This window comes from Triturus cristatus, chromosome 2_1 (assembly GCF_964204655.1).
Source record: "Triturus cristatus chromosome 2_1, aTriCri1.1, whole genome shotgun sequence".
Lineage (NCBI taxonomy): Eukaryota > Metazoa > Chordata > Amphibia > Caudata > Salamandridae > Triturus > Triturus cristatus.
In genome coordinates this window covers 631361759-631387863 of record NC_140581.1, presented here as the reverse complement: position 1 = coordinate 631387863, position 26105 = coordinate 631361759, and the positions used below count along the sequence as shown (strand labels likewise).

The 26105-nt window shown below is 51.0% G+C and overlaps 1 protein-coding gene across 2 annotated transcripts in view; it reads right to left on the bottom strand.

The window, feature by feature from the left end:
* The window catches only part of PPIP5K2 (diphosphoinositol pentakisphosphate kinase 2), a 1583220-nt gene that overhangs the window by 757004 nt on the left and 800111 nt on the right, over positions 1-26105 (bottom strand). For both annotated transcript variants that reach the window (XM_085632565.1, XM_085632566.1), the window contains exon 19: positions 15690-15913. In XM_085632565.1, coding sequence (XP_085488691.1) covers positions 15690-15913 — 224 coding nt within the window. The remainder of the gene's footprint in view (positions 1-15689; positions 15914-26105) is intronic.

Here is a 26105-nt window from a genome sequence, read left to right as displayed (position 1 = left end):
CTGTGTCACCATGCAACGGTCAGTGATTTCTGGTCAGCTACATACCCACAGGCGGAAAAGAACAAGGCTTCAACCAAATGGCCCTCAAAATATCAGTGAGGGTATCGTTAAAAGGAAGTAAAGGCTCAGAAGTAGCCGACACAGGCCGTAAAATCTCTTATAAAACATTTGCTTTACCTGAAAGCACATGAGCACCGGTAAAAACATGTCATAAAGTGCACACAATGCAAAACTTACTTTGGGAAACATAATGCAAAAAAGGATCAAGAATGAGAGGAGAAAAAACAAGGGCAGCAGGGTCAACATATACTAGCTTAATGGCCGAGATACATTTGTTTCACTTTGTTCCCCACCTTCACCCTAGACAAGAGCACAGTTTTCACCCAACAAATAAAAAGCCAAAGGAAATTCAAAATATTGACTAGGACCTTTATCAACCTACAGTAGCTATCATTTCATCCTTGATGAGGTTAAAATTGTATATAAAATGCATTGATAATACATATTCAGACATTTACAATAAGTAGAGCAGCAATATTTTCGTACTGTAGGAAAGGTGCCAGGAGAGTCAGAAAATGAGAAGAAAAAACAAGATACGAAGTAGACACAGAACTAGAAATGTACAAATCTTAGCGGTGTGTAGGGTTAAAAATATGAAGCACTAAGGAGCAAAATGGGAATGTTGGAGGGAAAAACCAGAGGCACAGCAAAAAGGAGGCAACAAAAGAGAGAGTGACATTTATATTTCAAATACACCACAAGTAGCAAAAGTGGAGACAATAAGTGAATGCAAGACATTGGCGAGAAATGAAGTGAGGGAAAATAGTTCACACATTTCTGAATTTACAAAAAGAGGTAAAAATTAATGTCAGGTGGAGATATGTGTGCAGGAGGTCCCAGGAGTTGAGATGAGCAGGTAACACAGATGGAGCACAACAGAGAAATAATGTGATATTTTATTGCCTGCAATGTGATCAAAGGGCAGAATTTATGAATGTTCTAGACCGTGCACCTATTACTGCAAGAGACTGAGGATAGGATGGGAGAAGGAAAGTGAGGGGCAAGAAAGAGTGGGGAGGTTGGAAAGAGCATTGTGCTGGAGAGGGACCAAGAAAGGAATACATCTGCAAGATATGGGAGGATATGTGTTTTGTTGAAATTAAAATACGAGTGATTGGTTATCCTGGAGTTCAAAGCACTGAAGCAGTGACGAACAAGTTACTCACCTTCGGTAACGCATTATCTGGTAGAGACTCTATCTTGCTGCAGATTCCTTACCTTTAAATTTCCCAGGCGTCCGGCTGGATACTCAAACTTTTGCTGAGCAATACCCCTTGCGCGCGACATCAGGTGGCTCCATTTGGCTCCGCGTGACGTCAATGGCATCGGTAGCGTCGGTTATGAGGTCAGGGCTCCTACATAGACACCACCCTGGCATGTGGACGTCAGTACTTTTCGTACTTCCACGCTAGAAGCGCAGAGCCACAAAGTGACCGACTTAAACGTGTGCAAAACTAGGGCCCTGAAACGGGAGAAACCCTAGTCCTACAACATCAGTCCACAAAGCGGGGAGGCATGGGTGGGGCTGTAAGGAATCTGCAGCTAGACAGAGTTTCTACCAGATAATGCGTTACCGAAGGTAAGTAACTTGTTCATCTGACAGAGACATCTAGCTGCAGATGCCTTACCTTTGAATCAGATACCCAAGCCATACCATACCGGCGGTGGGTTGCGGACTCATGGACTAGTCTAAAAAGTCTTGCAGGACTAAGCGGGCAAAGTGCCCGTCCCTACGCACTTGACCATCAAGGCAACAATGTTTTGCGAACGTGTGCAATAATGCCCATGTCGCTGCCTGACAGATGTCTTGGATTGGGACACCCCGAGCCAAGGCTGTAGTTGCAGCTTTTCCCCTGGTGGAATGGGCCCTTAATCCCTCAGGGGAATACTTCTTCGCCAAGGCATAACAGATTTTAATGCAGAGAACAATCCAGCAAGAGATTGTTCTTTTCTGCACTGCCTTTCCCTTCTTTGCTCCCACATACCCCACAAAGAGTTGGTCATCCACCCAGAACTCTTGTGCGGTCAAGGTAGAAGACAACGCTCTTTTTAGGTCTAGTCGGTGGAGACGCTCCTCCTCCTCCTTAGAGGGATGTGTGGGAGCAAAGAAGTTGGGCAAAGTGATGGACTGACCCAGATGGAATGGGGTCACAATCTTTGGTAAAAATAATGCCCTGGTGCGAAGCACCACCTTGTCCGGAAAGGACATAAGATAAGGAGGCGAGCTGGATAATGCCTGCAACTCACTCATCCTCCGGGTCGACGAAATCGCCACTAAGAAGGCTGTTTTGATGGTCAACAGCCGGAGGGGACAATTGTGCAAAGGCTCGAAAGGAGCCCACATCAAGTAAGTGAGGACCAAATTAAGGTCCCATTGTGGCTTAACAAAGGGCGTAGGTGGAAACAAATGGCATAGCCCCTTCAGAAACTTTTTTACAGTAGGAAATTTAAAGAGAGAAGGTTGGTCTGACAGCCGCAAAAAAGCAGCAGAAAGGTAACCCATGAGAGGTCCCAAAGCAGAGCTCTGCTGGGCAAGGGTAAGAATCAACAACAAGACAGCAGAAAGAGGGTCAATAGACCTTTCTGCACAGTACGATACAAATTCCTGCCACCGGCAAGCGTATACCGACTTAGTGGGGGGCCGCCTGTCCGCCAGAATAACATTACAGACTTTGGGAGGAAGGTCAAAAGCCATCAACTGCGCCGCTCAATCTCCACACATGGAGGCGTAGAGTTGACAGGTTCAGGTGGAGAACCCTCCCCTGCTGCTGCAACAGAAGATCCTTCCGAAGGGGCAGCCTGATCGGAGGATCGACACCCATGCTTAGAAGCTCTGGATACCAGACTCTCCTTGCCCAGTCCGGCGCCACAAGGATGACTTGGGCCGATTCGCTCCTAATCTTCTTCAGAACCCTGGGCAGGAGTGGTATGGGCAGAAAGGTGTATAACAGGCCTGAGCACCACTCGCGAGGAAACGCGTCGCCGAGCGATAGCTGCCTTGGAAATTCCAGCGTGCCGTACTGCTGACATTGCGCATTCTCTTCAGAGGCGAACAAATCTAACCAAGGTTCTCCCCACCGTTGAAAGAGACCTTGCGCCACCTCCGACTGGAGATGCCATTCGTGATCCGCTAGGCATCGACGGCTGAGTTCGTCTGTCCTGGCGTTCTGAGAACCTGGCAGGTGCTGAACCACCAGGGTTATGCCCTGTTGTTCCACCCATTCCCAGAGACGCAGAGTCTTGACAAAGGGTCCATGACCACACTTCGCCTTGCTTGTTGCAGTACCACATGGCAGTGGTGTTATCCGAGAACAACTGCACCAACTACCCCTTGACAGAGGGAAGAAATGCTTTCAATGCCAAGCGAATCGCTCCAACAAGTTTATGTGGAGCCCCTGATCTCCATCTCACCCAAGTGGCTGCCCCATCCCAGAAGTGAAGCATCCGTCACGATTGTGAAATTTGATTGGTGACAGGAGAGAGGTCTGCCTTTGACCCAATCTCGGTTCGTTAACCACCACTGCAGATCCTTCGCAGTCCCTTCCGAGATCTGAACCGTGTTGGTGAGATTTCCCTAGTGCTGTGCCCATTGGAACTTCAAGTCCCACTGCAAAGCCCACAGACGCAATCTCGCGTTTCTTACCAACAGGATGCAGGAGGCCATGATGCCCGACAGCCTCAGAGTCAGTCTAGCCGAAATCCAGGATAGAGGCTGAAATATTGGAATCATGACCTGAATATCCTGAACTCGCTGCTCCGGAGGATAAGCTTGAAACTGCACTGTGTCCAGAACAGCTCCAATGAAAGGGAGCATCTGAGAAGGAGTCAGGTGTGACTTCGGCACGGTTATAGAGAACCCCAGCAAATGCAGGAGGTCCGCCTCAGTCTGAAGGTGGGAGACGACTGCCTGGGGCGAGGACGCCTTCAACAGCCAGTCATCGAGATAGGGGAAGACTGAAACCACTAACCTACGCAGATGAGCTGCAACCACTGCCATCACCTTGGTGAACACCCGAGGGGCACTGGTAAGGCCGAAGGGGAGCACGGTAAACTGAAAGTGCTCGTGGCCTACCTTGAACCGCAGGTAAAGCCTGTGGACCAGCAGGATGGGAATGTGAAAATAGACATCCTGCAGGTCCATCGCTACCATCCAGTCTCCTTGGTCTAAGGCAGACAAGACCTGAACCAACGTCAGCATTTTGAATTTCTCCTTTTTGAGGAAGAGATTGATGGTCCGAATATCCAAAATGGGCAGAAGCACCATGTTCTTTTTCGGAATCAGAAAGTAGCGGGAATAACAGCCACTGCCTACTTCTGAAACACGACCCTTTCTATAGCTCCTTTGGCCAAAAGAGCTGTAACTTCCTCTTGGAGCAGCTTTAAGTGATCCACCGCCAGCCGTTCCTGACTCAGCAGAATAGTAGGAGGAAAAGAAAGGAAAGGAAGAAAATAGGCCTCCTGGACGATCTGCAAGACCCACTTGTCTGATGTTATAGATCTCCAGCGGGGGAGATGATGACAAATTCACCCACCCAATGGAGTAGTGTGGTCCTGCAGAGTCAGCCTAGGAGTGCTTGGAGGCTGCGGCTGCTAGGGGCAGTGTGGCGGACGACTTCTGGCCTCCATTCTTAGGACGGAATGTACCACGTCCATGCATGGCTTGGGTAATCTTTGCGGGACAGTGGCTAGGATAGGGCTGACGCAGCTGGAAACCCCTTCGGTTGCCACGAAAGGGGCGAAAGGAAGACTGGCCATGAGGAGTGGAAGATAGGCCCAAGGATCTGGCCGTAGCACGAGAGTCCTTTAACCTGACCAGGGCAGAGTCTGCCTTTTCCCCAAAAAGGCGGGTTCCATCAAAGGGCATATCCATCAAATTGGTTTGGACATCCCCTGAGAAGCCAGTTGTACGAAGCCAGGCGTGGCGCCTCAAGGCCACTGTCGTTGAAATAGACCTGCCCAGCGAATCGGTCGTATCCAAAACACACCGTATGGTGAATTTTGCTGCCTCTCTCCATTCCTTGACAGCCTGGGAGAGCACAGCCTGGGCCTCCTCCGGGACTTGTGGCAGCACCTGCGCAACCGTCTCCCAAAGAGAGTGGGAGAAACAGCCCAGTAAACATGCGGTATTCACCGACCACAATGCCAGACTGGAGGAAGAAAACATCTTCATCCCAAATGAGTCCAGTCTCTTGGATTCCCTATCCAGAGGGGTGGAAGGGAATGCGCCCTGGGAAGTAGAGGCCTTCACCACTAAACTTTCTAGGGTGGAGTGTTGGCTGAGGAACTTTGGGTCGCCCGGTGCCGGGCGATGGCGGCGCGAAATAGCCCTGTTCACAGGAGCCCCTGTGCTAGGCTTGGACCAAGTTCCTAGTAGGACGTCCACAAGTGCCTCATTAAAGGGCAAAAGGGGTTCAGAGAGGGGAAGCCCCAGGTTGAAGCACTTTGGTCAGGAGATTAGTCCTGACCTGCACTGAGGGTAGTTCCAGTCCTCAGCTGCCCTCTTAACCACTATAGCATAGGACGCCCCCTCCTCCGTAGCCACTGTAGGTGGAGAGAGCAGGCCAGAGTCTGGGGAAGTATCCAGACCACTGGCTTCCTCAAGATCCCCATACCAGTCCATTGTCTCTTCAGAGACATCCTGGTTCTCTAAAGGGTCTCCAGACTCCTCCTATCCCTCTCCTGAACCTAGCACGTCCACAAAATGCTCAGGTGACAACATAGAACCCCTGGGCTCTGTCGACATCGGAATCGTACAAAGCAGCTCCGGCTCAGTGTTGTCGGGGATGAGGATGGGGCTTGTGCCACCGACAGCCGCCCGGCGACGCCGCTGGCACCGACTTTCGCCGGCCACGCCACTGGCACCGACTTCGGGTTCGACGCTGGGGAAGGTTGCGTTGGTACGACCGGCATCGGACCGGATCCGAGATCGGACCCCTGAGGCCTCACTGTGGCCGAAGCAGACGACGTTGAACCCGATGGGGCCCCATCCGACGCTACGAGGCCCGAGGGCTCACCAACGGGGTCATTCTGCTCAAATACGCGGCGCATGGCCTTATAAAAATCCTTAGTTTGAGCAGGAGTCGCTCTGGCTCACATAAATGGAGGGAGGTGCGAAGTAGACTCTGGCTCTGGCCAAGCAGAGCCGTGCCTAGAGCGTCAGTGCTCCATACCTCTTTCGACGACAGACGCCAGTTGAGGTGAAGTCAAAGTCTGCTTGGACTTCTTCTTGTGCCTCTTCCCAGATGACCTTGAATTGGAGGAAGAGGACTTGGGGCTCCGTGAGAGATCCCACGACCTCCTCTTCTTCGAACAGGATCGTGCCCTCCTCGGAGTCTCGCTCAACGGTGTCGACTGCCGGCCCGCGAACAACTTCAAAGCACGCTTCCTCAAGGTCTTCGGAGCCATCGCCCAGCAGTCTGAATATGACTTTGAATTGTGATTGCGTTCAAGACACCACAGACAAATGCGGTGGGGATCGGTAACAGACATCGTGCGGGAACAAGTCCCGTACTGTTTAATCTCTGTCTTCCTACCCGACATCCCTCGCACAAAAAGTCGTCAAAAATTGTGACAAAAGTCAAGAAAATAGTAGAGAAAAAAGCCTGCCAAAAAGCAGCAGAGGGGGTAGCCCTTCCCGGATCGGCGCTTACCTGGCATGGAAAAAAATGAACTGACGTCTGCGCGCCTGGGTGGCGCCTATGTAGGCACCGCGACATCATAACCGACGCTACCGACGTCACACGAAGCCGAATGGAGCCACCCGATGTTGTGCGCAAGGGGTATTGCTCAGCAAAAGTTTCCAGATCCAGACGGACGCCTGGGAAATTTAAAGGTAAGGAATCTGCAGCTAGAAGTCTCTATCAGATAGTTATATAAAGCATGGTTGAAAGCAGTGAAGAAATACTGAAAGAATAGGAAGGACTGAGGACAGGCTGCATTAAAATAATAAGATAGACCAAAGTAGAAAATATTGAAGCGAGGAAGTAAACAGACGTATAAACCGTAAACTGAACCCTGAAGTAAAAAGTGCACATAAAAAAGCATTGGCAATGCCAATAGGCTGCGCCTTTGGGATTTATTGGCTTTGTCAAAAGATTTTAAAGATGTTGTACTGCTCCCCCGGTGCTGTGTAATATTGCATATGAGTAATTTTCAAGAAAAGAAACTATGATGTGCTCGAAGTCCACTTTAGGGAAACAATAGGTCTTTTTGCAAACCTAGCAGCTTGCAATGTCTGTTAGGTGGGACATGAAAAGACCCGGAAAGAGGCGAACAGAAAACAAAACAGGAAATAATTCTGTGGGCTGCTGAGTCTGGTTCCCCAGACCCCTGCCCCCGCTGATAGACAGGACACGACTTGGACAAAAAATATGACGTCTTGTCCATGATTTGAGGAATTGCCAGCTCGGGGGCTGTAGGGTGGCAAGAGAGCATCCCATCCACCTGAAAACTTACTGCTCCACACAGCAAGCACTTTCTGAATATAGTTGGATGTCCCTGCATGTGTCCGGATGTTGGCATTCAGCTCTAGGACACAGCGAGTGTTGGAGGACAAGTAAACGAATATACACTCAACATTTATATACCACCTAATTATTTAAGGCTTTGGTTTTTGGCATTCAATAATAATGGTTAACTACTGCACAACAGAACTTATTTCATCAACCTGAAAATAATGACAGTCTGATTTAAAACCTGTATGGACTGTAACGTTTTTTGCAGTTTTATATAGCGCCAACTCGACTCAAAGGTATTTGAGCGCTTTATTTTTATTTTTTTAAAACATGTTTTTATTGCAGCATTTTAAACAAAACATCCATCGGGGCAACCGGCATCCGCGTACAATCTCAGATCACACCCCTCGTTGTAGCAATGCACACAGCCGTTTAGCCCACATCCCGGGGGCCGGGCAACGTAGTTAGACAGTGAATCAAATTATCACAACGATCTTCTCATAGCGATGCCCGGTCCATGTCCCATGAGAGCCTCTGCTTTCATTCCTATCAGATTCTCTCCCCAAATCCAACTCGTCATAACTCCCCCCCCGCCCACCCCACCCCCCAACTGCTGCTGATGTGGGCCCCACCAGTGGTTCCTAACACTAATGCGCGCCAATCATCGGGGTTTGCATCTAGTCTCCCCAGCCTCAAGGAACTCCGCTCTCCTAACGCTCGCGCTCCGCACGCTCCAGCCGGAGATCTTGCAGAGCTTGTACGATCATCTCCCAAGCCCTCACCCACTCCAACCCCTTCTCGTTATCCGCCTTAGTTGCCTGCCGCCTTCTAATCTCACTCTCGCATCTAGACCATTTCAACAACTCGGATATCCATCGCCCGACTGATGGGCCCTCCCGGGATTTCCAGTGCCATGTAATTTCTCTCTGGGCCAACATGAGACCTAAGTCAATGAATTTGCTCGTCACCTTCGTCTTTGCCGTGTGAGGGAACCAAAGCAGTAAACACGACGCCATGTCAAACTCCACCTCCCGGTCAGTTATTGCATTCAAGATCTCCCCCACCTCAGCCCAGTACGTCCCAATCTTCGGGCACCCCCACAGCATGTGGTCGAGTTCGGCTCCCAGTGCTAAGCATCTCGGGCAAGCGGTATCCCGCACCTTAAAGTATCGACTAATCTTTCCCGGGGTCAAATATGCCCTATGGAGGATGAAGAAATGCACCTGCTGAAAGCGGGCATTCCCACTACCCTTCCAGGTCCTCCGCTGGATGTGGCTCCAGATCGTGTCCGGGATGGGTTTGCCTATGCTTTCCTCCCACCGCTCCTTCAATGCCGCGAGCGGCTCCAGCCCCTCCTGCAGCAGTCTAGCCTGGAGGCAGGTCACCGCCTTAATCGTTCCCGCCGCCATCACCACGTACTGGCAGGTCAGGGTTGCGGTGGGTTCCGCCAACCCTCCCCTCCAATGTTTTTGTAGCGCCGCACTCACCGCCGCATGCAGGAGATAACTCCCATCCGGGAGGCCAAACTGCTCCTGCAAAACCCCGAAGGGGGCCAGCGCCCCGTCTACGTAGAGGTCCCCCACCATCTGCAACCCCAGCTCTTCCCACTCCGCCAGCGGGGACCAGTCGCCTCCATGCGGCAACGCCGTCAGCATCCCCAACGGAATCTACGGTGCATAAGGTCGCGCCGCTTTCGCTCTCTTCATGCTCCTTTGCCAGCATAACCGAAGAGTTCTCTCTTCAATGGATAAGTCTCTCGGGTCTAGTTTCTGTTGCATGACTATGTAGGATAGAACGTGCCTCTGGATGCCAGTCCCCCGTCCCTGTTCCGGGCCTCTGAACACTTTAGCAACGTTCTGTGTCAGCACTTGTAGCTGTGCCGCCAGGTAGTATAATTCAAAATCAGGGACCGCCAGTCCCCCCTCGAATTTAGGCCGCATCAGAGCAGTCAGGGCCACCCTCCGCCGTCCGGTCCCCCACAGGAAGCCAGTAACCTGTGTCTTCAATTCTTTGAAAGTCCTCTGCGGGATCCATATTGGCAGGGTGCGGAAATAATAGAGCAGTCGGGGCAGAGCCACCATCTTCAGCAACGCAACCCGGCCCAGCACCGAGAGCGGGAGGGCTGCCCAGAAGGCCATGCACCCCTTCAGGGCCCTTATACAACGCCCTATATTACCGTCCAACAGGTTCACGATGTCGTGGTATATCCGGACCCCCAGGTAAGTGAAGCACGTAGCCTCCCATACCACATCCAGAGTGGGAGGGGAATATGGCACATCTGCCCGCAGCGGGAAAACACAGGTTTTGGTCCAATTGACCTTGAGGCCCGAGAGCCTGCCGAAGCGTGACAGCATCCCCATAGCCCCGTCCAGAGCGTCACCGGTGTCCTCCAGTTACAGCAGGAGGTCATCAGCGTATAGCGAAATATGATGCGTCTCCTACCCACAGCTAACCCCGCCGTACACCGCCCCTGTCCGTGCTTGTGCCGCCAAAGGTTCCATCGCCAAGGCGAACAACAGGGGAGACAGCGAGCAACCTTGTCTTGTCCCCCTGCGCACCGGATAAGCTGAGGATATGACTGCTCCCAGCCGTACCCTGGCCGTAGCAGAGGAGTAAAGGACCCTCGTCCAACGTCCAAACCCCTCTCCCAGGCCGGACTTCTCGAGCACCGCATCGAGGTACCCCCATTCGAGGCTATCGAAAGCCTTCTCGATATCCACGGAGAGCACTGCTGGTCTCTGCTCAGGGCCCCAAACGCTGTCTATGACACGGACCAGGCGGCGAATGTTCAAGGCCGTGCTCCTGGTGGGGATAAAACCGGCTTGGTCCTCATGAACCAACTTGGTCATATGTGGCAATAATCTAGTGGCCAATATGCGACTCAGTATTTTATAATCGACCGTCAGCATAGACAAAGGTCTATACGACGTCACATCAGAGGCGTCCCTGCCGGGCTTCAACAGCGGCACCACCAATGCCTCCCTCATCGACTGGGGAAGACGCCCCAGCTCCATGGCCTCAGCGTAGACCAGCAAGAGCCTGGGCGCCAAGGCATCCACAAACTGCGCATAGAATTCGATCGGCAGGCCATCCACCCCCGGCGTTTTGTTTCTGGCCATCTGCTTAATGGCCACCCGGATCTCCTGCAGCGTGACGGGCCCGCCCAGTTCCGTCGCAGTTTCGGCATCCACCCGCGGGAGACAAATAGTCGCCAGATAGTCAGCTATTGCGGAGTCCTCCACCCCCAGCTGGCTCTCATAGAGGTCCGTGTAGTATGACCTGAACCGCCGCAGCACTGCCTCTTGCGAATAAACCACCTCCCCCGTCTCCGTTCGAATGCTCATGACCAGGCAACCTCGGGGTTCTGGGTTAGCTAGTCTAGCTAGTAGCGTTCCTACCTTGTCCCTTTCCGCATGCACTCTGACTAGATACAGCTTGTAATCAAAACACCGCAGCCGCTCTGTTTCAGTCGCTACCACCTCCTTCGCCTCAAGCAGCCTGTCCTGTAAATCTGGTCGCTCGGGCCTACGCTGCTCCATATCCCGCAACACCCCCTCCGCCTTCCCCAGAGCCGTCAGGACTGTAGACCGTACATTCGCAAATTTGCCCATACAAATGCCTCTGGTCACCACCTTCATTGCATCCCATTCCATCGCCCTCGTGGCAGTGGAGCCCTCATTCTCCCTAAAGTAGTGCTCTACGCCCTGCTGGAACGCATCACTAAACACCGGGTCTTCCAATGTATCCGGTCGCAGCCGCCATGTTGGGACCGCTGACCTCGGCCGCTGCCACCGCACCGTCAACAGCAACGGGTTATGGTCCGAGATAGTTCTAGTGAGATACTCCGTGTGGGCCATCACGGGAGCCAGGGCCCCGCTGCACCAAATGGCATCTATCCTGACGTGCAGCGCGTGCAACGCGGAGAAAAAGGAATAGTCCCGGTCTCCCGGATGTTGCTCCCTCCACACATCTATCAGTCCCCACCTCTCCTGCCAATCCGCCGCTAACCGGCGCACCGGCGAGTCGGCCAATGGCGGATGCGACCGGTCCAGTGCCACATCAGTGATCGAGTTGAAGTCCCCTCCTATCAATATGGGGCCCGCTAAGAAGTGCGCCAATGAGCCCGTCAGGCTAGCAAAAAAGCAGGCCTGGTCCGTATTGGGAGCATATATACTGCATAAGGCTACGTCCTGACCATAAAGCCTCCCCTCCACCGCCACAAATCTACCCTCCGGGTCCACCAACTGATTCGTGGCCTGGAATGGGACTCCTGCCCTCACCCATACCAACACCCCCCTGGCAAACGCTGAACACGTAGTTCCAAACACCTGGCCACGCCATCTCCTCTGCAGCGCAGTGAGTTCCTGTTTAGTTAAGTGAGTTTCTTGCAGGAGTGCAATTTGTATGCCGCGCCTCACCAGGTGGGCGTGTACCTTGTATCGTCTAGACATAGTGCGGAGACCACGAACATTCCACGTGAGGCATTTCAAATTAGGTAACGTCCCCATTGCAGCCAGTACCCCACCAGCACACCAGTGTCCCAGGCCCACCTACAGCAGCGCAGCAGAACCCCTCAACCAAAACATCCCCACAAACTCCCCCCCTCCCACTCCCCAGAACAGGACCCAATAATGCACTATCAGCCCCCATCCAAACCTGCAACCCTCCAAACCTTCCCTACTCTGTGGTCGTCTCCACAGAAAGCCTTAAGGGCAGCGCGAGGGTGATTCAGAGCCGACCCAAGGCAGGCCAAGCCCCCGCCCCGAGCCCATAACCCCCGGAGTGTCTCAGCACCAAACCTGCGAGTCCGCTGAGCACCGGGACCCCCAGCTAGACCAGGAGTCGTGAATGTGGCCTCACTCCCAGTGTCACCCGTTAAATAATCCATCAGCCGTCTGTGGGGTGACCGCCGGCCCCCCAGAACTGTCAGCCTCCGATACCTCTCCGCCGGACTGCCCGGCCTCCTCACCAGAGTCCGAGCCCACTGATGTCTGCTCCCGTTGTGAGCCAGTAATGATCGCCGTCGCAGCCAGCGCTCCCCGTCTGTCGTCCGCCATCTGTCCACCCCGCTCCGCTCTCTGGAGTTTGTTGCGTTTGCGGATGCGTTGGGATTTCCGCACTTGGACCGGTTTCTGTCGCTCCCTTTCCTCCTTCCCCCCCCCGGGCCGTGCCAGCGCGATACGACTCCAACCACGTCCATACCTCAGCAGGGGCCTGAAAGAAGTGAGTCGTTCCGCCCACGATAACTCTCAGCTTCGCTGGAAACAGCAAGGAATATTGTAGGCCCTCATTCCGCAGTTCTTTTTTCACGGCCAAAAAGGAAGCCCTGTTCTTCTGGACCTCCTGCGTGTAGTCTGGGAACACCGTGATTGAGCTATTGGCCACCTGAAAGGGGCCTTCCGAGCGCGCCCTCTGTATCAGTAGGTCTCTGTCCCTGTAATGCAAGAGTCTGACCACCATTGGTCTGGGAGGGCGGCCCTGCGCGGGCGGGCGAGCCGGGACCCTATGCGCTCGCTCCAGGGAAAAGAAGGGGGAGAGGCCCTCCGGGGCCACAGTCGTTTTAAACCAGTTCTCCATGTAGGCCACAGCGTCATCCCCTTCACTACCCTCACGTTGTTCCTCCGATTGCGACCTTCGGCGTCCTCCGCCCGTTTCTCCAGCGTCGCCAGACGGCCCAGGATATCAGCAAGTTTGCGTTTCGCGGTCACCGCTGCTGGTTTGAGCTCCTGGAGCAGCAACTCATTGTCCTTTACTCTCTCCTCCAGTTTGGCATGATCGGCCCTCAAGAGGCCCAGTCCAGTGGCAACCTGCGCTATGTCCTGATGCAAGGCCTCCTTGGTCGCGGTGATCGCCTCCAGGATCCCATTCAGCCGTTTGTTCAGGCGCCGTTCCTGCGCCGAGCCCTCCGGGTCATCGTGGGCCCCACCAGCCGTGGCCGACAGCGCCGCCCGGCCGTGCCCGGGAGGCAAATGCGGTACGACACCCTTAGTGGTCATCCCGCCCCGCGCTAGCTCCAGTTCAGGGCACCTCTGGAAGACAAGTCGGTTCCAACTTCCGTCCACTCCAGGAAAGAGGACCCGGAGCCCGGTGCCCGCTCACCGAGATCGGTGTTCTCCTCGGGGGGCGGTCCACTCCCCCAGGGCCCAGCGGCCCGACAGCCCGGATACTCTCTGCTCGTGGCCAGCAGGTTGTCCCTCCGCCAAAGCCACCCGCTGCAGGCGCTAGTAGCCCCGTGCCTCCGTCCTCGTGCCCCCGAACGCCACCCAGGGCAAGGGCCTTCCGCTACCCCTCGTAGCGTCAGCAACAGTGCAGGCTCACCTCATGCCTGCTCCAGCGCCGAGGAAGACCCAGCCCGATCCACCCCACTGGGCCAGCCGTGCACCCGGGGGGGGGCGCTACTCCGCAGTTGTCTGGCGTGCCGGTCCCCAGCGCTCCCCAATCCGAGTACTGCTGTCCCTTCAGGCCGCCATCACCGTCCGGCCAAAATCACTGGGTGCGTCTCACCTGGCTCCACCGCCAGCTCCCGCATCGCGCCCGAGCCTGTCCCCTCCGCAGCCCAGCAGCCACTCCGGTCAGCCACGTCCTTCCGCAGGCAGCCGTGCCCCAGCGGGGCCGGCGACGAGGGCAGCGACTCAGCCCCTAATTCCGGCGCAGGATCCACCGCTCCCCTCACCGTCTCCGTTGTTCACCTTTGTGTGTGGCGTCTCGCACCGCGCCTCCCTCCAGGAGCCGGACTCCCCTCACTAAGCCGCTGCGTTCCGCTATGGGGGAGGGGCGGCAGAATCCCCCGCCGCCGCCGCGGTGGAAAGCTCCTCGCACCAACGCCGGGCCCCCGGGATCGCGGACAGTGGGCGACCGGTTCTGCCCAGTCCCGCCAGCGGCGAGCCTCCCCCGCAGTCGCGAGCCTCTGTCCGGCACCAGTTAGGCTCCGCCGCTCGGGGCCGCCGCCATCTTGCTCTGTGATCGCCACACGTCCCGCTCCGCGATCCGGCTCCAGCACCTCGCCCGGGCTCCCGCCGTCTCGTTCTCGCTGTCCGCTTCGGTCCCGGCACCCAGCGCAACAGTTGCGCGCCACCAGCGGCGCGTTTTGGCCGGTTAACAGGAGAATTATTGGGGATCAGGCACGGAGCTGCAGGCTCACGCCGCCATCCCGATCGGCGTCCAAACCACGCCCCCGTATTTGAGCGCTTTATCTGAGCACCAGCTACATTACATATTTTTTTGTAGGCATGGGGAGGTAAAGGGATTTACCCAAAATCACAGAATGCTGACCTGACACCGAGACTCGAACTCGGTTCCCCAGCTTCAAAGGCGGCAGCTCTGGTGGTTACTGCACATCCTTCGACACTTGAGCCTTCTAGGTTAGAAGCAGCTGTCTGCAGATGGAGCAAAACCCACTGAGACACTACAAATATCATGAACTCAACACAATAACTTCTTCCAGAAATGCAGTAGGTTATGGAATAAGGGAATCACCGCTGTTCTAGATCAACCCGTAAACTGCGCCTAAACAGATTGTGTGTGTGGCCCCTCTAATTATGTGCGAATATTATTTCTCAAGTTGTGATTCATGGACAGAGACAAAGTGCTGTCATATAAACGTGCACACATTTTCCCTCAAAGTCCTTCTTTGTTTCTTAGAAGGTCTGCGAAAGTAGGTGAAGGAAGAAAATTATCAGTATTTGAAGAGTTAATTATTCTAAAGGATGAACTGCTTAATAGCATGCTTAAATGGCTCTGGGGATATATTACTTGAACACAAGTAAACGCATCGTAGTGCAGTGAAATAGGGTATACAGACTCTGGTAGCAGGTAAAGAGTCAAATGATTGCACTCTGTGGGTAGAGGAGGAGAGGAGTGTTCTGGTGCTAGATTGGTATTGGGAGCTAGGGAGGATTTTACAAAGTTGAGCAGAGAATGTTTTAGAAATGAAGTGGCTAGCAAGCTTATAGTAGAAGGAAGAAAAAAGAGAGTGATGAGTTGAGATGTGGACTGAATTAAGTTTGTGTCACCTAGAGTTCGGGGATACATATCTGTCTAGAGACAAAAACATTTGGTAATCTGAACAACAGTGTATGATGGAAAATTCAGGTTTACAAATACATTAACATTTGGAAACAAATGAAAATTACCGATTCAAACAAATACATCGCCGCTAGATGTTAACATTCCTACCTGTGGGATGACAATATCAGCTAATGCCTTAGAAAGTCTGTATAATTCCATTGTGTTTTCCAACTTTAAAGATCCATTATGCTGAACATCATATTTTATGCAGTCATAGATGTCTGGAATTTTGCTAATGTCATATCTTCCATTTTTTGTTTTGAAGTCCTTCTCCAGTTTGGCCCATCTGCGCAGCATTAACTCAAGAGTTTCGCTATGGTAAAGCTGAATATCTAAAAGACACAAACAAAAAAACATTAGAAACAATCTGGTTTAAGGTAGTAAGGTCAGATCAACTAACTGTCACCCGTACAACCCACTAACGTCATAATTTCAGTCTCCCTTAAACTCGGGCTGGTTTAATATATTACCAGAGGGAGAAAGGTGTGCTTGTGTACAGCAGGTCTGCTTGTGTACAGCAGGTCTGCATGTGTCTGTAGTCTCACATGGCTGAAGTGCTGCCTGCTACTGCACAGCATGTACTCGAGCACAAGCAGTGAGGTGAAAATTCTAACATCCATTACTTAACCCATATTTATCCTCAATGCTTCTGATGCATGTTCTATAAGAAGACTTTTCAGTAACGAACGGGAAGAAATTGGGCTGACTGAGCAGCACAGCTAGGGAATTGAGTGCGCACACAAAAATAAGTTGCTTCAGACTTTCTATGTTGCCTTGAAGCAGTGTGCTTGTGGCAGTTGCTTGCTTCTCTTTTTAAAAAATAATATTTTTATTGCAGATTTTTCAAATATAAATATAAAAACACAAGCTAAGAATCACCAAAAGAACAAAAACAAACATATCCTTACTAAGACAGATGCATACAACTCAGCAGAGTAACCAATAAGTTAGTTACTCAAGTTACCATGTATATATTTCATTGAGCACCGCATAAAGTACAAACAGAAAATACACAATTGAAGATTCAGGCAAAAAAAATTAAAACCCACTCCCAAATTTACCAAGATGTTATAACCAAGTTAAAACCACCACATTTAGCCCAGCCTAGTTACACTTAATTCATAATATAAAGACACTGCTAATAGTTTATATAGACCATATAAAGTGCCACTCAGCAAATAAAAGTGCAAAAATGCATTAAACATTACTCAGCAACATACTATTATCAATATTCATTATTGAAATGCTGAAAACAAATGCTATTCATACACAAGGTGGAATGAAATGCTACTAATATTACTGAAATTAGCCAGTACAAAAATAGTTGAATGCTAATTCAGCCAATATGCATAAGGTGGTTCTAACTTGCCTTGATATAGCAGCATTGTTGTACCCGAGGGAGTTATGCATTTCAGATCTATGATAGCCACGGAATTCTCTCTAATTCCGCGAGACCTTGTTTAACATCTGCACCCCCTTAATCCGTTTGAGCTGACTGCAGACCTCCGACCCAGTCATGGATAGGAGCCCAGATCTGGCTCCACTTCTTCCTGGCTTTCCTTCCTTTGCGTGCATACAAAGAATATTCAAGACTGTATATTGACAACAGACGTGCAAGCCATTGATGAAATGGCGGAGGATGAGAGTCCAGCCAGGTTGAGGAGATGCAGATACGAACCACTGCCATTGCCATTAACAGAAAAACAGCGGCGGGTGGCAGGGAGCGGAAGGGGTGAGGGGGGCACAAGATAAATATATTTTTTAAACAAAACACTTCCTCCCGCCGTGGCAGCCTCCGTCTCTTCTCCCTCGTTGCTGTAGAGTCCGGAAGCACACAAACTCCCCTGAGCCTATCACAACGATACAATGCAGCGTTGTGATTGGTCTGAGCGCCGTGGTTCGGCGCTCAGACTGTCCCCACCCAGGCTGTAATGCAGCCTGGGTGGGGAACATGCAAGTGTGCATGACTGTTTGGCCAAGAAGTTGTGCGCACTTAGTGTGCACAATCCACTCCTCCTCCCAGAGTCACCAGCCCCACCCTAACCCATCCCTGCAGAGACAAACAAAAACCCCGATAATAACCTTGTTATTATCATTTTATGTTTTCCCTTTTCCACTGCTCTGAGAGCAGTGGGGCATTGCTCCTCCGCCTTAGCAGAGGAGCTGCCCCTGCACAAAAAACTGATCAGACCTGGTAGTCATCTCGCTGTGCACGTCCAACAACATTAACTGAGGTGTCAGAGTAACATTATGTTTTAAAATAGTTTTCATGAACTTTGTTATATCGCTCTTAAGGGTTTATAAGGCAGGACATGTACTGAACATATGAACCACATCTTCCCCTGACTTTGACAGCAAGGGCAGATGTCTACCAAGCGCCGCCCGCAAAATTCTGCAAATTTTTTTCGGGGGGAGGGAACACATTAAGTTTGTGGAGGTCAATACAGGCTTTCCAAACGGCGATGGACTTGTAGATCATAACATCTGTAATACGAGAGAAATTACAGTTCACATCTTATCCAGTATCGTAGGATTACACACAATAAACAAAAACAACAAGAGCATCCAACTAATCCCGAATCTGCGTCCAGTCACTTGCATATATCTCATGATTACTTGCATCAATGTTACAGGTGTATGGTGACAGTGTAAACCCTGAATCTTTAACGGCATGTTATCACTTCATTCATTAATAGATGATCTTCTATAGTGTGCATCTCCATGGATATGTTCCTAACGTGTCCCACTGTTTCCATATTTTAGTTCTAGCTCCATGGCATAACCCATGCCACCCTTCCATGTCGCTATGTGGGGGGGGGGGGTATCGGCCTTCCAATGTTGTGCAATATCCTGTTTTGCAAGTGTCAGGCCCAAACATAATAAATGTCTTTCATACTGATTACCCCCAATTTCATCTGTGCAATGCAGAAGTGTGAGTTTAGGAGATCGAGGAATATCTCAGTTTAAAACTGAGGATAAGCTTTGTAGAACCCCCGACCAGAATCGATCGAGAGTGGGGCATGTCCAGACAGTATGCAGGAAAATGTCGTCCTCAGAAGGACAGCGGAGACACTGGGGAGAGGCGATTAACCCAGCCCGCCGTAATCTATGTCGAGTGTAATACACCCTATGTATGTATTTGAATTGTATGTAATGGAGTCGGGTGGGGATTGCGGCTTCACGTGGCAATTGGAGTGCCTCGGACCAGTCTTCATCTATGGGTCCTATATCTGTGTCCCATGAGGCCCGTAGAGAGGCTAGGGTTGGAGGGCAGTTTGTCAATAGGGTCTGGTAAATCTTAGAAATTCTAATGGTCCCCCATCAGGAGCTTGCCCTCAGGTAGGGCTGTCAGGTCCCTGATGTATGGCTGCACGGCATGGCGTAATTGTAAATATTTATAAAATTGAAAGTGGGGCATAGAAAATTCCCCCTGGAGATCTTCAAAGGACTTCAGGGTATGGCCCCTCATAACATCTCTTAAGGTTGAGATTCCAATGTTATCCCATCCATTGAACTCCTGAGTCGGCGACTTGAGGGAGTAAACTATTCTGCCACAGCGGGTCTCCTGCGTAAGGCATCCCCACCAGCCCTTGCAATGTAGTGCCTGTCTCCAGGACAAAATTACCACCAGCGTAGCAGGGGGAGACGGGATCCCTTTGGGGTCGATCTGCTATAAAGGAGTGGATATAGGGATGGTTCTCCCAAAATCCACCGTTCGATCTTATACGCGGGTACATCCCTTGGCCCATACCACCACTCATTCAAGGGCTGTAACTGCAACGCAGCGTAGTAGGAGAGTATGTCTGCCGTGGCTTATGCCACCGCAGTATTTGGATTGCATACATGTACACAGGGTGACTAGCCGTGGAACCTCCCCACATGAACTGGCCCAAGGCGGCATTAATTTGCCTGAATCAGGTCATGGGGATCGGGTATGGATAGGATTGTTTTTGGTACAGTCATTTTGGCAAATATACCATCTTGAAGATGGCCGATCTTCCGTAGAGTGAAAGGGGGAGTGAGGCCAAGTTTTTCCTCTCAGCTTTAACTTTGATCGTGGTTATTTCCAGGTTTTCTTGCCAAAGAGAGTGTTTGACTGTCAGATACAAAAATGCCTAGGTATGTAAAGCTCTGTGTGACCCGCTTCAGACTGTTGGCCCATCTCCCGTTCCCCAACGACCCTCTGAGCAGCCATATTTGAGACTTAGTGTGGTTCATGTGGAGGCCCGATGTCTCACCAAAGATACGCATTACCTGAATTATTCGAAGCCCTGTCCGATGGGGATCGGTCAAGAAGAATAGGATGTCATCTGCATATAGGGCTATACGGTTAGATATAGCCACCGTCCATTCAAACACGCTATAGAGGGCATCGCATCTCACGCAGGCCGCGAGCGGCTCAACAGCTAAGGCAAATAAAAGAGGTGAGAGGGGACAACCCTGACGTGTACCACAATTTATAAGGAAATGATCGAAGATTGTTCCGGACACCCGCACGGAAGCCGTTAGGTCAGTATATAGTAATAAAATCAATGTAATAAGACGAGGACCCTTGTTTAAGTGTTTGAATAAGATGAACATATAGGTCCAGCTCACCGAATCAAATGCCTTGTCCATGTCTACAAGGAGTAGGGCTGCTGGCTTGTCCAGACGGTCGATAGCAGCAATGGCGCTATGCAGTCTGCAGATATTATGTCGGGTCGACCTGTGAGGCATAAAGCCGGCTTGTTCAGGATGTATTAAGTCTGCAAGGTGCAGGAGCAATAGATTCGCCATTTGGCTAAGAGCTTAGTCTCGATGTTGAGCAGGGATATAGGCCTGTTGGACGGACATCGGTCCAGGGGCCGCCCTGGTTTAAGAAAAACAACGATTTCCGCGTGTCTCCAGTCAAATGGCAGGATCTTCTCCAGGATGGCTTCATATAGAGTCGCGAGGTAGTGTGGCCCCAGTATAGATGCAAATGCCTTGAAGAACTCACTGGGGAACCCGTTGGGTCCCATTGCCTTACCAGACGCAATCTCCATCGAGGTGAGCTCCTCTTGAGTGATAGGTTTGTATAGGGAGTCACAAGCTGTGTCAGACAACTCCCTAGGCAGGCAGAATGAGCTGGAAGAATTCCTTTATCTGGAATTCTGATATGACCTCTTGTTCAGTATAAAGGGAGCAGTAGAATTTGGCAAAGATTGTGGCCACGGATGTGGGGCCAGATAACATCTCTCCATTGGGGGATGTAATCATAGGGACGTCTATCAGTTTGAGGGCATACTGACACAACCTGTGCAGTAATTTCCCAGACTTATTACCCCATAGGTAGATTAGACTTTGTGGGGCCTGCCAAGCCAGTTTAGCTTCTTCTAGAAGGTGGCTTTGATATTGCCTCTGCAGCACAACCAGTTGCCTGCGAGCATTGTTATCCTCCGACGCCAGAGCATCACATTCCAATTTGAGGACAAGGCTTCAAGTTGTACAAGGGTCGATTTCTTCAGGCGTCTGGCAGCCGTGCAATAACTAATATCAAACCCCCGAATGGTGGGCTTAATGGCCTCCCACAGAGTTGAAGCAGAGGGTGCGAATTCTGTATTTAAGGAGAAGTACTCTTACATGGCAGTATGGAGAATCGCTTTGTAGAAGGGATTATGTAAATGCCAAGGCGATATATGTCATCGAAATGCGGACCGACCGTGGCCGATGTGCAGCTGAATTTGGACCAGGGAATGCTCCGACAATCCTCTTGGTAGAATTTCTGCCGCCAAAACGCTGGTGGTGTGAGCTCTAGTAACGAAAATGTAGTCCAGTCTGGTAAAGGATCCATGAGCCGGGGAGAAATATGTGAAGCTGGTGTCTGTGGGATGAAAAATACACCATGAGTCGACCCAGCCCAATGTCTGTACCAGGGTCCTCAGCCGGGACTGAGCATGGCGTGTGGCTTGGCGGGGCAACATCTATCTCGGTCGGGGTCTATCACATTGTTCCAATACCCTCCCACAAGTGACAAAACATCTGGCAATGATCGTACCATGTAGAAGCACGTATCGGCCCTGCATGTCGGTCCATGTATGTATATGAGTATATGGGATTCTACGGTGGATGACTATAGCAACCCCCTGTGACCCTCTCGTAAACCCTGATTGGAATACTTGTGTGTACCCATACTGGGCAAGGCTTGGGACACGGGTCCCCAGTAAGTGGTTCTCTTGCAAGAGCAGAACATCCGCCCCCAAGCGCTTCACACATTAAAGAATTGTACCCTTCTTAATCTTATCTAGGAGGCCCGAACATTCCAGGAGGCGACTTTGATTACTCCGAGTGGCGCTGTATTATTCGCGGGCACAGACATGATATATGATATGAGAGTTGGAGATGTGCGAGACGCAGATACCACAATTAAATAACATACTGTAGATGCGTAGAACTTCAACAACAAACGAAAATTGAAATAGGAACATTTCCACCCCTTCCCATTCCCAACCCAATACCTCAAAGAACGCTGAAGTATCTGTCGTGGACTTTGTACAGGTCCCGCCCCAACAGAGGGTGAGAGTCGATGAAGTCCAAAATTTGCCCTCCCAAGGGTCCCATCCCTATCATTTGTCCGTGGGACCTGTGAAGGACTCTGTTTTCAACATAGTAGCCCTTGTCGTTGCTGATGTGTAGTCATATTTGTACGGAGAGTTCCGCAGCATGAATGCAGGTCAGCCAAGTGCAGATCTGACGCCCTTTGCTAGTCCGCCTTCTGGGTTCCGAGTTTTTCATCTCCAAGGGAGCTGTGTTCTTCTGCCGGCGTGGGTTTCCAGATGATGAATCAGAGTTCCAAAGTGGCGGCGTGCGAGCCCTGATCGACAGACGCTCATCTGTCCATTGAAATACCTCCTCCGGGGGTGTCGAAGAACATTGTGTTGTTTTTATAGTTGACTCTAAGTCGAACCGGAAAGAGCAACATATGAGATGTTTGCAATTCACAGAGGCGCGCTTTGGCGGCGGTAAATTACTGTCTCTGTTGTTGTACAATTTTGGTATAGTCCGGGAAAATCATAATCTGGTGGGACTCAAAGGTTCGGGACTTGTGACCCCGTGCTTGTCTCAGGATTACGTTGCGGTCATGACAGTTGAGGATCCAAGCAATTACTGGGCAGAGGTGAGCCCCGAACAGCGGTTTGGCCACGAGTGCCCTGTGTGCACGCTCCAGAACGAAGCAAGAGGACAGGGCCTCGTCTGGTATCCAGGATTTGAGCCTGTGGTCCAAGAATGCACACGAGTCCGATCCCTCATACCCCTCCGGGAACCCCGCAAAGCGCAGGTTATTGCATCGGGCTCTTCCTCCGGCAAACTCAACTCGAGAGGCCAGCCCCTGTGTGAGACCCTCTAGGGTACGGACCTTGCCTTGCAGTGTCGTGATGGCGTCCTCCGCCCCAAAAATCCAATTTTTGGCCTGCGACATGCGCTTGACCGAATTGCAAAGGTACTGGAGCAACAGCATGACATCTGCACCAACCGTACTGATTTTAGCGTCCAGTGTATCTCTTGCTTGTGTAATCGCAGCTAGAAGCGCAGCATTGTCTGGAATGGCTGTGGGTGTATCAGTGGAGGTGATATGGCTGGTGGCGCTTCCAGTGTATTTATCTAATGTGCTCTGCTTCGAGGCCTGGCCGGACGTCTGGAATTTAAACATGATGATAGGTCTGAATATAGCAGGGATGAGCGATGTAGGAGTCTTGATAGAGGGCTTGAAATGCCGGGGCACGGGTCCATGACTGAGCGAGTCTGTGCAACAGGTGTGGATTCCACCCACAAGCCACACTGGGACCTAGCCCAGCCGCCCACGCAAGTGGGACCACGATCCAGCCTCTAACGGGCACTTCCCTTGGATTTCGTCCGTGCGAACAAGCATGCCCCCGGCCACTTCACTTAGGCCTGGCCAGTCTTCCACCGGTCTGAGTGCCCCTTCACAAATGAGGAGGTGAGTTGGGATCACTATGGTCCGTTTATTTACACAGATCCTTCGTGGCCGATACCTTCTGTGTAATATGTTGCCTCTGGGTAGGGCTCAAGGATGTGACTTAATGGGTCGGGCCGAAGCCGGCTTGTGCCCTGATGGCTTTCCCACTCTGGGCCCCCACCGCTCCTCACCTGCTTCCATGGCAGAGAGAGGTCAAGATGTCGTCGCAGCTGGCCGCTTGATGTCCAGCGCAGCTCACAGGGCGCAACGCCTCTGCACTCATCCACGGCCCCGGCGGCAACCCAAAAAACCATGGAGGCCGAGACTCCGTCACACACGGACCTGGGGCACTCCCTTCGGTGAGCAGACTTAGAGGTCGTCGTCAGGTGACAGCTGGGGGGGTCTGGGCCCCTACACAACTCCGGGTCCACGAAACACTCCGGCACCGGCTCACAGCAGCAGTCGCAGGTTGGGCCGCACGCGCCACTCCGATGTCAGGCAGCTGGGGCTTTGAGTCTCCGCAGTCCACTGCAGCTCCGGAGGTTGCGCTCACAGCCCAGGGTATGCGGCGACCGGAACGGCAGGTAGGATATTGCAGATTTAGGGTTTACAGCAGGATTATGTAGAAGTACTACGAGGCTACCGGAGCCGGGCTAAGACGCGTCCACGCTGTTGGACCGCTTGGCCACGCCCACCAATTCGGCAACATTTGCCGTTGTATATTATAGGTCGAAAATCATTTTGTAATGTTGAGTCTGCAAACAAGCTGAACACATCACAGTACGGCCTAGCTCAAGGGATTCATAAAAACAGTCTGACGTGCCCAGCTTTTTCTGCTATTTATCACTATATTTCTCTAGATCATCCTGCGACAAACAACTCAGACCCCCATACATCTGACTAATTGTACACCCCTCACTACTCCTTAGTAACTCTATTAATGCGCCCTTTGCAAAGCTCCTAGAGACCCCGGCTATCCTGAGAAAAATAAAAACAGACATGTAGCTTAATCAGAAAATCCACTAGTAATTCCGCCAATGAAGCTATTCTTTCTTCTGCATAAAAATCCCGCAGCCTTTTGAGCCCTTGGCCATCCCAGTTGAGCATATAAGACTTGTGAAAAATGTCCTAAAGTGCTGGGTTCCTCTGCAGTGGAATATAATAACTGAACCTACCCAGATTATCTTTTACCTCAAAGTTTACCAGATCCCAAATGTAGTATGGAAAGTATTGAATTGAACCTTCTTGAAATAACTGGGTTCTTTATGCCTCAAAAAGCAAACTTCTGGGCTCTTCCTCAAGTAAAAGCTAAAAAATGTGGAGTGTATTTTCTCCGTCCCACCAATCTACTGAATGCTCCCCAATGAGGGAGAGCACGTACTGGAGCACAGCTGCACACTGGTAGACTTTCAGATTTGGGACATGTCACCCCCTCTATCCCTAAGGAGTGTCATGTATATTTGTGCCCTTCTGGTTTTTGCATATGACCAAATTAATCTGCATACCATCCATTATTTTGTACCAACGTTTATCAAACTCGAGTGGGATTGCTCCCAAAAAAAAAAAATACAAAAATGTTCACCCCATCGCAGCAGCAAAAAATAGACTAAAGCAAATTGTCCATCTTCCAAAAATCTCCATTTCACCTTCAGGATGACTGGGGTCAAATTGGATTCCACTATTTGGTCCACATCAGCTACTATATTCACACCCAGATATACAGCTTTCTCCACCAATCGTGTATCAGCAATTTGTATCTGTCTATTGGTCACCGCGAGAATATTTGGAAACCTTCACGAACACCAGAGCTGATTCAGGATCGGGCATCACAACTGCTATATCGTCTGCATACCCCAGGACCTTGGTATTCCACCCATGAAAATACATATGCCATATTAGCGCATTAGCTTCCGAATCAGAGAGTCTATATATAGAGCAAATAAGGGGGTTCAGGGACACTCCTCCCTAGTGACTCTACCAATTTGTATTTCCCCCCCCAATGATCTGAAGACTAGTAGTAGACTTCGATAGACTGTCCTTACGGCCTTGATACAGCATATCCCAATTCCAAACCATTTCATACCGGCCACCAAATAGCCCGAAGAAACTCTATCAAATGCTTTTTCTGCATCTAACCGGACTAATACCATAGGATCACCCAAAAATAAAGGCTGCATCACAAAATGTTATGACTCGCCAGATGTGATCTGTGGTCCCCATGCCTGGAATAATAACTGTGCTGTCTAGGAGAGACCACCTTACCTATAACCTGACTTATCCGCAAGGTTAGAGCTTTAGAATATAACTTAGTGTCGCTGTTGATTAGCGTAATTGGTTTATAACACCCAGGATCTTGTTGGGGATTTCCTTTTTTCAAAAACACTACTACATTAGTTGAGGACCACAAGCCTGGTGCTGGTTGCTCCTTTGCACCTGTGAGAATATCTCCACTACATCAGGCCCTAGGAGGGTGAAAAAAACTTTATAAAATTCTAACGGAATCCGGTCTACTCCTACAGCCATACCAGACGGAAAGTTGCTTGCGTCTCGCTACAAGAGAGTAACTATTGCTGCTAATGTGATGTACT